At 53.7% G+C, this 12,665-nt stretch overlaps 1 protein-coding gene across 1 annotated transcript in view; it reads left to right on the forward strand.

The window, feature by feature from the left end:
• The window catches only part of LOC134738186 (rootletin-like), a 30,082-nt gene that overhangs the window by 12,940 nt on the left and 4,477 nt on the right, over positions 1–12,665 (forward strand). The window contains 9 exon segments of the mRNA XM_063652121.1: positions 386–520; positions 890–1,033; positions 1,462–1,700; positions 2,137–2,296; positions 4,695–4,963; positions 8,829–8,905; positions 10,978–11,138; positions 11,244–11,364; positions 11,653–11,816. Coding sequence (XP_063508191.1) covers positions 386–520; positions 890–1,033; positions 1,462–1,700; positions 2,137–2,296; positions 4,695–4,963; positions 8,829–8,905; positions 10,978–11,138; positions 11,244–11,364; positions 11,653–11,816 — 1,470 coding nt within the window.

A 12,665-nucleotide genomic window follows, 5' to 3' on the forward strand; every position in this document is an offset into this window, starting at 1 on the left:
ATAACAAATCCCTAACTTTCCTATAATGTAACGGAGACAGGGCAGACTGCACCCATCTCCTCTCCTCACCAGCTGTGTACCTGGGCGAGTCGCTTTACCTCCTTGAGCCTCAGTTTCCTCATCTGTGAAATGGGTAGAAAGAAAGACTCTGCAGTCAGGGTGCTGTGGCGGGTTAGTGAGCTCTATGAGTGGTATCCACGTCTGGGATTCTTGTGACAGCCATCATGCCCTTTTCCAGGGCTGCACGTCTGCCCTGGGTCCACCAGCGGTGGCACACTCAGGCCTCTGAGACCCCAGTGGGCACATTTCCCAGGCAGGAAGAAGCCTGAGCATACCCCCAGGACCAGCCCATCCCCCAAGCCCTTTGTCCCCTGCCTCTGCACAGGCCTTGTCTCTGAAGGAGTCTGAGAAGACGGCGCTGTCAGAGAAGTTGATGGGTACACGGCACAGCCTGGCCACCATCTCCCTGGAGATGGAGAGGCAGAAACGAGATGCCCAGAGCCGGCAGGAGCAGGACCAGGTACGGAGGGTGGGCAGCTGGGCCGCCGTCTCATAGAGAGGCACATCCCTGGCTGAGGAGCCCCACCACGGGGAGGCATGGTCCTGGAGAAGCTTCCAGGCTGTGGGAGAGGAGGTTTAGCTCTTCCTTTGGGAGCCCCCCATCTGAGGGAGGTGGCTCAGCCGTGCCCTGATGAATCCTTTTGGCCTGAGGGAGAGCCTAGCTACACGGGCAGCACTCACTATGCATCCAGGGGTCGGCAGAGGGTCCGGCAGGCCAGGGAGAGGGGCGGTGTTTAGAGTTGAAAGTGGGCAGTGCATGGAGTGGGTTGGGAGCAGCTAGGGGTGGGGAACACAGCAGGACCAAGTCTGAGGAGCTCCTCTGTCCCAGAGCACCGTGAATTCTCTGACATCCGAGATGTGGGACCTAAGGGCCCAGCTGGAGGAGGCTGCTGCGGCCCACACCCAGGAGGTGAGGAGGCTGCAAGAGCAGGTCTGAGACCTGGGCAAGCAGCGGGACTCCTCTCTTTGTGAGGTGAGCAGCTGCCCCACTCTTCCGAGCAGCATACTCTAAATGGCGCTGTGTGCCTGGGGGCCTAGTTCCCCAGGGCCCCGGAAGAGTGTAAGATTCCTCCCTGCATTTGAGGACCAATGAATAGCAACTTAGGAGGCAGCAAGCATTATGAAGCACCTGTTGTGTACAGGTGGGATTTGGCCTCAAGGAGAGGTGAGTGGGGTCTCTGCCCTCTTGGTGTTGTGCTCAGGACAGTCCTGACTGATAGTGACTTCAGGTCAAAACATTACTGATTACAGCACGCCTTGCTCAAATGATAACTCAGTCTGCGGTCTGAGCACTGCAGAGGGATGGGACAGGCTCCCTGGGTCCAGGGATATGGGGTACAAGACCCAGCTTGACGGGGTGGTCCGTGACCGCTGGCCTGGGGACACCTGCTGTGCTCGCAGGAAGAAGAGCTTTGGACCCAGCTGCGTCTCCTGGAGGATGCCCATGACGGGCTGCGGCGGGAGCTGCTGGAGGCCCAGTGCAAGCTGCCTGAGAGCCAGGAGGGCCGGGAGGTGCAGCACCAGGAGGCAGGCGAGCTGCGGCACAGCCTGGGCGATGGCACCAAGGAGCCCAAGGCCCTGCAGTGCTCCAACGAGGAGCTTTGGGCCGCTGTGAAGAAGGCAGAGAGCGAGCGCATCAGGTGGGGTGTCACAGGAGGACCAGCCCTGAGGCCTCATGGGATCCCATCCCTGAAATCTAACTTCACCCCCAAGGTTCTGGGGAAATTTCTGAGATATGGATCCTCTGTCTCCTAAGCAGAGCCTGGCACCTGGGTCATTTTAGGGTTTCCTCCCTGTTGACTGGGGAAAGGGGCAGAGGGGCAGCGGGCAGCTTTGGGTCCAGACTCAGACCCACCCACCGTCATCACTCTGGAAACCAGGTCCCCTCCTGGAGTCACTGGTCTACCCCTCCCAGCCGAGGGCCTGGACCCCAGCCCTGGAGGGCTCAGCTCTTGGGAGAGGCTGCATGGGCAGGCAGTGCCTGACCCACTCCAGGAATTGGAGAAGGCAGCTTTTGTGTAGAGCCACTGACTACTCCCAGGACCCAGGGCAGCCCCTGACCTCTGCCCTCTCCAGCCTGAAGCTTGCCAATGAGAACAAGGAGCAGAAGCTGGTACTCCTAGAGGAGGCACGGACAGCTGTGGGCAAGGAGGCCGGGGAGCTGCGAACTGGGCTGGAGGAGGTGGAGCACTCATGGCTGGAGGCTCGGCGGGAGCTGCAGGAGCTCCGGCATCAGGTACTCTCCCTGTGCCACCCCTTACCCCGGGGCTTGCTGTGTGCCCCGGGCCAGTAGCTCCCCCTTTCTGGAATCATGTTTCCCCGTATGTAAAAGCAGGGGCTTGAACTATGACAAGCCCTCTCACCTAACCTTGGTGTGAATGGATGGGCTTTGAGGAGTCTTTGAATCCCTGAAACTGTGCAGAAGTCTGTGTGCATTTGTGTGCATGCTCAGGCTCACATTTCTCCAAGGAGAGGAGCTGGTGTTCTTCTCCAGTTCTCAAAGGAATCTGCGAACAACAAAAGGTACAGATTTTGTGAACTAGGTCGGAGGTTGGCAAATTGTTTTTTAAAGGGCCGAAATGGTCAATATTTCCAGCTTTACGGGCCACACAGTCTCTGTTGCAACTACTTGACTCTGCTGGGGTAATGAGAAAGCAGTCCCAAACAGTGCATGAACAGAGGGGTGTGGGTTCCAGTAAAACTTTATTTAGGGACACTGAAATGTGAATTTTCTATCATTTTCATGTGTCAAGAAATGTTGTTGTTCCTTTAGAAATGATCCATTTTCAACTATTTAAAAATGTAAAAGAAAAAACATCCTTAGCTCAGACCCTTATAGAAACAGGAGACTGGCTGAATTTGTCCTGTGGACTGTAGTTTGCTGACCCGTGAATTAGATGATCTCCAAACTCATCAACAGCAGCATGCATTGAACAAGCACCTGCTGTCTACTGAGCACTGGCCTGGACACTGTGGGTTCAGGCTTCTCGCTGTAGAAGACACAAAGAACAGGAAATGGCCTCATTCAGCCCCTAGGCGCTGCCTCACCCAGAGATATCACAACCAGGCCAGGCGCAGTGGCTCATGCCTGCAGTCCCAGCACTTTGAGAGGCAGAGGCCAGTGGATTGCTTGAGCCTAGGAGTTCGAGACCAGCCTGGGCAACATGGCGAAAACCTGTCTCTACTAAAAATACGAAAAATTAGCCAGCTGTGGTGGCTCATGCCTTTAATCTCACACTTTGAGAGGCCAAGTGGGAGGATTGCTTGAGCCTAGGAGTTCAAGACCAGCCCAGGCAACATAGTGAGAACCAGTCTCTACAAAAAATTTAAAAAATAGCTAGGTGTGGTGGCACACTTCTGGAGTCCCAGCTACTCGGGAGGCTGAGGTGGGAGTATCCCTTGAGTCCAGGAAGTCAAGGCTGCCGTGAGCTGTGATTGCATCACTGGACTCCAGTCTGGTCGACAAAGCAAGACCCTGTCTCTTAAAAAAGTTTTTAAAATTTTTATTTTTATTTATTTACTCTTTGAGACGGAGTTTCACTCTTGTTGCCCAGGCTGGGGTGCAATGGCGCCATCCGCCTCCCGGGTTCAAGTAATTCTCCTGACTCAGCCTCCTGAGTAGCTGGGATTACAGATGCCCGCCACCACGCCTGGCTAATTTTTTTGTATTTTTAGTAGTGATGGGCTTTCACCATGTTGGCCAGACTGATCTCAAACTCCTGATGTCAGGTGATCCACCCACCTCGGCCTTCCAAAGTGCTGGGATTACAGGCATAAGCCACCATGCCTGGCCCCCCCAAATTTTTTTAATTAAAAAAATTTGTTTTTAATTGCTAAAAAGAGATATCACAACTGGATAGCCAGAGATATTCTGATACTCTTGATAGCCAGGGATACCACAGCCCCCTTCACCCAGGCCCCTTCCTGAGAAACCACAAGACTCCCTGAAAGGAGCTGGCATTTGCGTGCCAGGCTTTTGCTGCACACGTTGCATGCTACGGCCTCTCCTGTTACCCCTGCTGTAGCACATGGGGAGGTAGGGAGTACCCCCACCTGCTCCTGTGGGGAAACAGGGGCTTAGAACGTTGCCGTTGTCTCAGATCGAATCCCAGTCTGGTGTGTGTGGGCTCTGTGACTTTGGGCAGGTTACTCTGACACTCTGAGGCTCAGTTTTCTCATCTGTTAAATAGGGATAATGTTACTACCTACCTCATATAGCATTGTACCAAGATTAAACGAGTTAACATAAATGAAGTGCTTAAAACAGGACTGGACACATGGTAAGCACTCCAAAAACGTTCATCACCATCGTAGAGGTGAAAGATAACCCAGGGAGCTGTGGTTCCTGCCTGTGAACTCCTGGTCTGCTAAGGGCTGAGCGCTCCTTCTATTATACCCACCCCCTCATGAAAGGTAGTTTTGGCCTATTGATTAAATGGTAAACAGGCCACTGGTGCCCAAGTGCCTGGCATCGCCCAAGTTCAGTGTGGTTGTCTAGGGGCCGGCTCCCAGTGGATATGGGGTGGTATTTGATACATGTGTCCATAGAGCAGTAGGTCCCAAGTGGTCTTGGGCCAGGACTGGGAGGGTACAGGGGCAGAACTGAACCCCATACCGTTCCCGCACTCTCACAGATGAAGATGCTGGACAGTGAGAACACCAGACTGGGCCAGGAGCTGGCGGAGCTGCAGGGCCACCTGGCGCTGGGTGAGCAGGCAGAGAAGGAGAGCAGGTGGGAGACCCTGGGCCTCCAGCAGGTGCTGATGAAGGGTGAGGCCAGCCTGGAGGTGATGTGGCAGGAGGTGACTGAGCAGGCGGGTGGGCTGGTGCCTCTTTCCTCCCCCCAGCAGGAAGCAGGTGGGCACCCCAATGCTGGGACCATTCTGAAAGGCCACTCCCTAGGGCTTGCTCCTTCCCCCACTCCTTGAGACTCTTCCCCAGTTATAATAACAACAACGCAAAGAACAGTGAGTGAGCCTACTGTGTGCCGGCACAAAATGGGTAGGGAGGGGCCCTATAGATACGACCTTGTTTGATTCTCCCAGCAGCCCCATGGGGTAGGTACCATTAGCCCCATTTTTATTTTTATTTCTTTTTGAAATGGAGTCTCACTCTGTCGCCCAGGCTGGAGTGCACTGGCACGATCTCGGCTCACTGCAACCTCTGCCTCCTGGGTTCAAGCAATTCTCCTGCCTCAGCCTCCCGAGTAGCTGGAATAACAGGTGCTCACCACCATGCCCAGCTAACTTTTTTGTATTTTTAGTAGAGACGGGATTTCACCATGTTGGTCAGGCTGGCTGGTCTCAAACTCCTGACCTCAGGTGATCCACTTGTCTTGGCCTCCCAAAGTGCTGGGATTACAGGTGTGAGCCACCATGCCCTTCCTATCATTAGCCCCATTTTACAGAGCTCTCAGAGAGGTCCAGGGATCTACCCAAGGTCACACAGCCACCTAGGTCTGTCTGACTCCAAAGCCCACACGCTACCCGCTCTGCCTTTTCCGGCTGTTTCATCGCCATGAATCTGTTGTATGGCCCGGACCAAGTCACGTCATCTCTGTGCCTCAGAGCACTCATGAGAGATGGGATAGCACAGCTGGACATGTATGAAGGGCCCTGGCACAGGTCCTGGTACCCAGCTGCTCAGTAGATGGGTTTCCAATGAAACTGGTGACTGTGAGAGGTTGACTCTCTAAGTGGCAGGGGTGGCTTTGTGTCTGTGTGAACATGCATCCCATCAGGAAATGATTTTTTAGTGCATGCCCCCACTCTGTGCAGATTTATTGATAAATTATGGGCAAGGAGGGAAAATGTAGCCTAGAGGTTAAGGGAACAGCCTCTGGACACAGCTCCCTCTGGAACCAGCTGGCACTTAACCTTCCTGGCTGTTCACTGTGTTCCCAAGTGCAGCCTGCAGCCCCCGTGTGGCCCCATGTGGTGTGCTTCCCCACCTTCCCCCAACCCCCCAGGGCTGTGAGTTCATGTGATTAATAAGCTGCTGTCAAGCTATGAAACAAAAACAAAAACAAAAAGAGCCGGGCACAGTGGCTCACGCCTCTAATCCCAGCACTTTGGGAGGCCAAGGCTGGCAGATCACTTGAGGCCAGGAGTTCGAGGCCCGTCTGGCTAACATGGCCAAACCCCGTCTCTACTAAAAATACAAAAATTAGCTGGGCCTGGTGTTGCTCACCAGTAATCCCAGCTACTCAGAGGCTGAGGAGGGAGGATCACTTGAACCCAGGAGGCAGAGGTTACAGTGAGTCAAGATTGCGCCACTGCACTCCAGCCTCGGTGACAGAGTTAGACTCTGTCTCCAAAAACAAACAAAGAAAACATCCACAAAAATGACAACAACAAAAACAGCCTTTGGAGCTAGAGTGCCTGGCTTTGAATCCCAGCTCTGCAGTTTACTAACTCTGTTGCCTTGGACAAGTTACTTGGCGTCTCTGTGCCTGTTTCCTCTTCTCTAAAGTGAGATCCGCTCATAGAGTAGTAATTAGAGTTAATATTTTTTGGAAAGTTACGTAGCGCCTGGCACTGATAAGCCCTATGCATTCAAATGCCAGCTGTTATTACTAATAAACTATGGGCATTAAAAGGCTTGTATAAAGAGATCAATAAACAAATTCTAGTATTTCTTCTCACAGGGATGATTTTGCACTGCCTGCTTGAGTGGCGAGCACTAAAGGAGAAAGAGTTGTGCTGATCACACAGCCAGGGATGGTGGGCTCCAGTCTGGGCCTTAGGGTTGGGGCATCGGGTTGGGGGAGGCCTTGCCGACCTGCACCTGCTGGCATCACTCCAGCTCCAGGTAGCCCAGTGGAGGTGTGAGCCACTCTGCCCGGCACACCTGGCTAATTTTGTGTGTGTGTATATGCGTGTGTGTGTGTGTATATATATATATATATATACACATATATATATGTATATATATATATTTTTTTTTAGTAGTGATGGGGTTTCACCATGTTGGACAGGCTGGTCTCAAACTCCTGACCTCCAGTCGGGATGATCTGGGAGCAGATGATGGTGATGGCTGCACAACAGTGTGAATGTAATTCATGCTGCTCAGTTGTACACTTAAAAACGATGAAAATGGCTGGGCACATTGGCTCATGCTTGTAATCCCACACTTTGGGAGGCTGAGGCAGGTGGATCACTTGAGGCCAGGAGTTCAAGACCAGCCTAGCCAACATGGTGAAACCCCGTCTCTACTAAAACTACAAAAAATTAGTCGAGTGTGGTGGCAGACGCCTATAATCCCAACTACTCGGGAGGCTGAGGCAGGAGAATCTCTTGAACCTAGGAGGCGGAGGTTGTGGTGAGCCGAGATCACACCATTGTGCTCTAGACTGGGCAACAAGAGCGAAACTCCATCTCAAAAGAAAAAAAAGAAAGAAAAAGAAAAGGCTGGGCGTGGTGGCTCACACCTGTAATCCCAGCACTTTGGGAGGCTGAGGTGGGCGGATCACCTAAGGTCAGGAGTTTGAGACAAACCTGACCAACTTGGAGAAACCCCGTCTCTACTAAAATTACAAAATTAGCCAGGCATGGTGGTGCATGCCTATAATCCCAGCTACGCAGGAGGATGAAGCAGGAGAATGAAGGAGAATCGCTTGATCCCAGGAGGCAGAGGTTGCAGTGAGCTGAGATTGTGCCATTGTACTCCAGCCTGGGCAACAAGAGGGAAACTCTGTCTCAAAAAAAAAAAAAAAAAAAAAAAAGTGGTGAAAATGGGCTGGGTGCAGTGGCTCATGCCTGTTAATCCCAGTACTCTGGGGGGCTGAGGTAGGTGGATCGCTTGAGTCTGGGAGTTTGAGACCAGCCTGGGCAACATGGGAAAACCCTATCTCTATAAAACAAAAACAACAACAACAAAAGTGAACTAGGCATGGTGGTGCATGCTTGTAGTCCCAGCTACTTGGGAGGCTGAGGTGGGAGGATCTGTTGAGCCCATGAAGTCAAGGCTGTAGTGAGCTGTGAGCATGCCACTGGGCTCCAGCCTGGGCAACAGAGCAAGACCCTGTCTAAAAAAAAAGTAATGAAACTGGGCACTTTATGTTATACATGTTTTGCCAAAACAACAAAAATTTAGGAGGCCGGGCACGGTGGCTCACACCTGTAATCCCACCACTTTCGGAGGCCAAGGCGGGTAGATCATAGGAGATCGAGACCATCCTGGGTAACACGGTGAAACCCCATCTCCACTAAAAATACAAAAATTAGCCGGGCGTGGTGGTGGGTGTCTGTAGTCCCAGCTACTTGGCAGGCTGATGCAGGAGAATCCCATGAACCCGGGAGGCGGAGGTTGCAGTGAGCCGAGATCGCACCACTGCACTCCATCCTGGGTGACAGAGTAAGATTCCGTCTCAGGAAAAAAAAAAAAAAAAAAAAGGAGAAAGCCAAGGGACGGGCTAGGGCAGTTCATGCCGGGGCAGGAGGCGCCTCACTGAGGAGGTGATGGGTAAGAGGAGAGGAGAATGTGAGCGAGCAGCTGGGGGAGGGACTCGAGGTGAGTAGGGAGGTCCTGAGTGGAGGTGTGCCTGTTGTGTGGACAGCAGGGGCCAGCAGTCCCAGAGCATCAAGCAGGGGAGTGACAGTTGGGGAGGAAGGGCTTGCTCCAATGGACATTATAGGCCTCTATGAGGACTTTTACCCCAAGACGATGGGACCTTCTAGAGCTGGAGGCCCCCATGGGCAGGCCTGTTTCTTTGGGAACCTCTGAGAGAGGCCTTTTGGGTGGTGAGTAAGTTCGTGGCTGCGGGGCAGTTTCGGTGTCCCTCCGCTGCTAAGGCAGGATGTTCATGGCAGGACCCGTGTCCTGCAGTTCCAGTGCCAGCCTCCAGGTAATATCCTGGTTCCACCCGCCCTGCCCCCTCCACCTCCCCGGGCCATCACTCCAAGCAATTTTCTGCCAGAGAGTTGGGCTGCCTGGATTCCCATCTCAGCCCTGAAACTTCCCAGCGTTGAGAACAACCAAATCACTTTTGTGTGTTTGTGTGTGTTGCTTATTCTGGAGTGCAATGGCGTGATCTCGGCTCACTGCAACCTCCGCCTGCTGGGTTCAAGCAATTCTCCTGTCTCAGCCTCCTGAGTAGCTGGGACTATAGGCGTGCACCCCTGCGCCTAGCTAATTTTTTGTATTTTTAGTAGAGATAGGGTTTCACCATGTTGGCCAGGCTGGTCTTGAACTCCTGACCTCAGGTGATCCGCCCGCCTCAGCCTCCCAGAATGCTGGGAGCCACCTCACCCAGCTCACATTTTTTTTTCTTTTTTTTTTTGAGATGGAGTCTCACTCTGTCGCCCAGACTGGAGTGCAGTGGCACAGTCTCAGCTCACTGCAAACTCTGTCTCCGGGGTTCAAGTGGTTTTCCTGCCTCGGCCTCTGGACCTCAGCCTCCCAGGTAGCTGAGACTGCGTGGGCCACCATGCTTAGCCAATTTTTCTTTTTTCTTTCCTTCCTTCCTTCTTTCCTTCCTTACTCCCTCCCTTCCTTCCCTTCCTTCCTTTTCTTCCCTCCCTTCCTTCCCTTCCTTCCCTTCCTTTCTTTTCTTTCTTTTCTTTCTTCTTTTTTTGACAGAGTCTCCCTCTGTCTCTGAGGCTGGAGTGCAATAGTGCAGTCTTGGCTCACTGCGACCTCTGTCTCCTGGGTCTCAGTTCAAACAATTCTCCTGCCTCAGCCTCCTCAGTAGCTGGGATTACAGGTGCCCACCACTGCACCTAATTTTTCGACTTTTAATAGAGACGGGGTTTCACCATGTTGGCCAGGCTGGTCTCGAACTGCTGACATCATGATCTGCCCACCTCAGCCTCTCAAAGTGCTGGGATTACAGGCGTGAGCCACTGTTCCCAGTCTTTTCTTTCTTCTTTTTTGAGATGGAGTCTTGCTCTGTCACCCAGGCTGGAGTGCAGCAGTTCGATCCCGGCTCACTGCAAGCTCTGCTTCCCGGGTTTAAGCAATTCTGCAACCTCAGCCTCTTGAGTAGCTGGGATTACAGGCGTGTGCCACCACGCCCAGCTAATTTTTGTGTTTTTAGTAGAGATGGGGTTTCATTGTGTTGGCCAGGCTGTTCTCGAACTCCTGACCTCAGGCGATCTGCCCACCTTGGCCTCCCAGAGTGCTGGGATTACAGGCTTGAGACACTGCGCCTGGCCAATTTTTGTATTTTCAGTAGACACGGGGTTTTACCATGTTGGCCAGGCTGGTCTTAAACTCCTGACCTCAAGTGATCCACCAGTCTGGGACCACACAGTGCTGGGATTACAGGCCTGAGCCACCACACCCAGTCAAGAGAACAAGCAAATCACTTAACTGCTTTGTGCCAGCCTTGTCTGGGAAGAGGGTTAATTCTTCCTTACCTGTCAGGAAGTTGTCATGAAGATGAAGTGCCTAGCACAGTAGGCACTCAGTATGGAGAGACTTGAGGTGATGCAGCAGCCACCCTTGCACTGGGCCCTGGGAACAGTGGTGTACGGAAGAGATGAGGCCCAGCCCTCATGGTGCTCATGGTCGGGGTAGGGTGGCAGACATCCCCCCCTGACATCCCCTGAGGGTGGGATGAGCTCACTGTAAACCAGCTTGTGGCCAGAGAGGCCTCTGAGGGAGGGGGATGGCCCTAAAGGATGGGCCAGTCAAAGAGAGACCATGGGGAAAGGTGAGCAGCATCTACAGATGCCCTAGGGCTGGGAAAAAGAATGTGCTAGAACATGGGGGATGCAGGGTGGCCAGTTTGTAAAGGTGAGAGGGTTTCAGCTGGGATGGGCAAGAAGGCCCCTAAGCTATAGCAGAGAAGTTGGGCTTGATTCTGAGGGCTGTTGGGAAAGGCAGGGATGACAGTGAGTGAGATGTATGTGGGAGTAAGTGAGATGCATGGGAGGCCCATGGCTCCTGCATCACTGAGCAAGTCTTCTCTTCTAGGAAGTGGGGAAGGGCTCAGCACCTTAGAATGCAGCCCTGGGTCTAAGCCACCATCTCCAGGACCTGCCACCTCCCCGGCTCGTCCAGAGCTGGACCCGGAGGCAGTTCCTGGGGCCCTCCGGGAATTCCTGCAGGAGCTAGGGAGTGCCCAGAGAGAACGGGTAAGCCTGAGTGTGCGTGGCTGAATAGGGAACCTGGAGGGCCCTGAGAGGTGGCAGGGTGTCAGAGCAGGGGTCTTCCTTTCTTCCCCCATGTCGGGGCTGCAGGATGAACTTCGGACCCAGACCAGTGCCCTGAATCGCCAGCTGGCCAAGATGGAGGCTGAGAGGGACAGCGCAACCTCGAGGGTCAGGCAGCTGCAGAAGGCAGTGGCTGAGAGTGAGGAAGGTGAGTCTGATCACTGGGGTCCCTGTTCTCTCTCCTGTGTTTTGGGCAGTTGAGGCAGGAGCTGGGGGATTGGCCTCTGGCCTTGCCGTGGCCCCCATGACCTGATTTGGGGCTGTCTCCAAGAGGACCCTCCTTGGACAGCCTCACCTGTGTGCAGGCTCACACACTATGAAGGGTGCAGACAGTCTGGCCCTGCACTGGGTGGAGTGCAGGCTGGACATTTTGTGACCTGGTTTGGGTCTCGGGGCTGTGCTTGGCCATGCCTGATGGGGTGGGTGGTGACCGCAGCCGGGTGCAGTGTGGATGGGCGGCTGAGCGGGGTCAAGGCAGAGCTGGCGCTGCAGGAGGAGATTGTGCGGCACAGTGATCGGGGGCACCGGGCCACACTGGACCAGGTGGCCACACTGGAGAGGAGCCTGCAGGCCACCGAGAGCGAGCTCCAGGCCAGCCAGGTGGGCAAGAGCTGAGGGCCAGCGGGGCAACGGGGAATCTGTGTACCCGAGTGGGTGTCTAACTCTTACGTCTGTCTCCCTGTGTCTGTCTGCCTGAGTCTCTCTGCAACCCACTGAGGTGACCCGCCTGTGACTCTGTGAAACCATGTTCAGACTCCATCCTCTTATGTCACTTGTGGTCACTAGGCTGTAGAAAAAAGAGCTTGGTCAAGGTGCAGTAGGTGGCTCATGCCTGTAATCCTAGCACTTTGGGAGGTCGAGGTGGGTGGATCCCTTGAGCCCAAGAGTTTGAGACCAGCCTGGGCAACACGGTGAAACCCCATCTCTATGAAAAATACAAAAATTAGCTGGGCGTGGTGGTGTGGGCCTGTAGTCCCAGCTACTTGGGAGGCTAAGATGGGAAGATCACTGGAGCCCAGGAAGTCGAGGCTGAAATGAGCTGTGATCATGCCACTGCACTCTAGCAAGGCAGAGTGAGACCCTGTCAGAAAAAAAAAAAAAAAAAAAAACAAGAAGAAAAGAAAGAGAGCTTGGGCTTTGAGCTGTCGTCTGCCTGGTTTTCATTTTCCTCTTCTGTAAAAGGAGGAGCAGTGATTACCTCACAGGGTGGCACACACAGGCTCTTATCACAGGTGGTACTCAGAGGGCCTCTGTTTTATGTCTCTCTAGTTCTGGGGTTTTGATGTGTGTTTGGCGGACAGCAGTGTGTGCTGGTGTGTGTGCGCGTCTGTCTGGGACAGGAAACTCAGGCCCTGGTGGTGACAGTGCAGCTGAAGCTCCCCTCCGCCCTCCCGGCCACTGCCCCCACCCCCAAGGCCTCTGGCCTGGGGCCAAGCTTAGCTGGACTGT

The sequence above is a fragment of the Pongo pygmaeus genome, chromosome 15, assembly GCF_028885625.2.
Source record: "Pongo pygmaeus isolate AG05252 chromosome 15, NHGRI_mPonPyg2-v2.0_pri, whole genome shotgun sequence".
Taxonomy (NCBI): domain Eukaryota; kingdom Metazoa; phylum Chordata; class Mammalia; order Primates; family Hominidae; genus Pongo; species Pongo pygmaeus.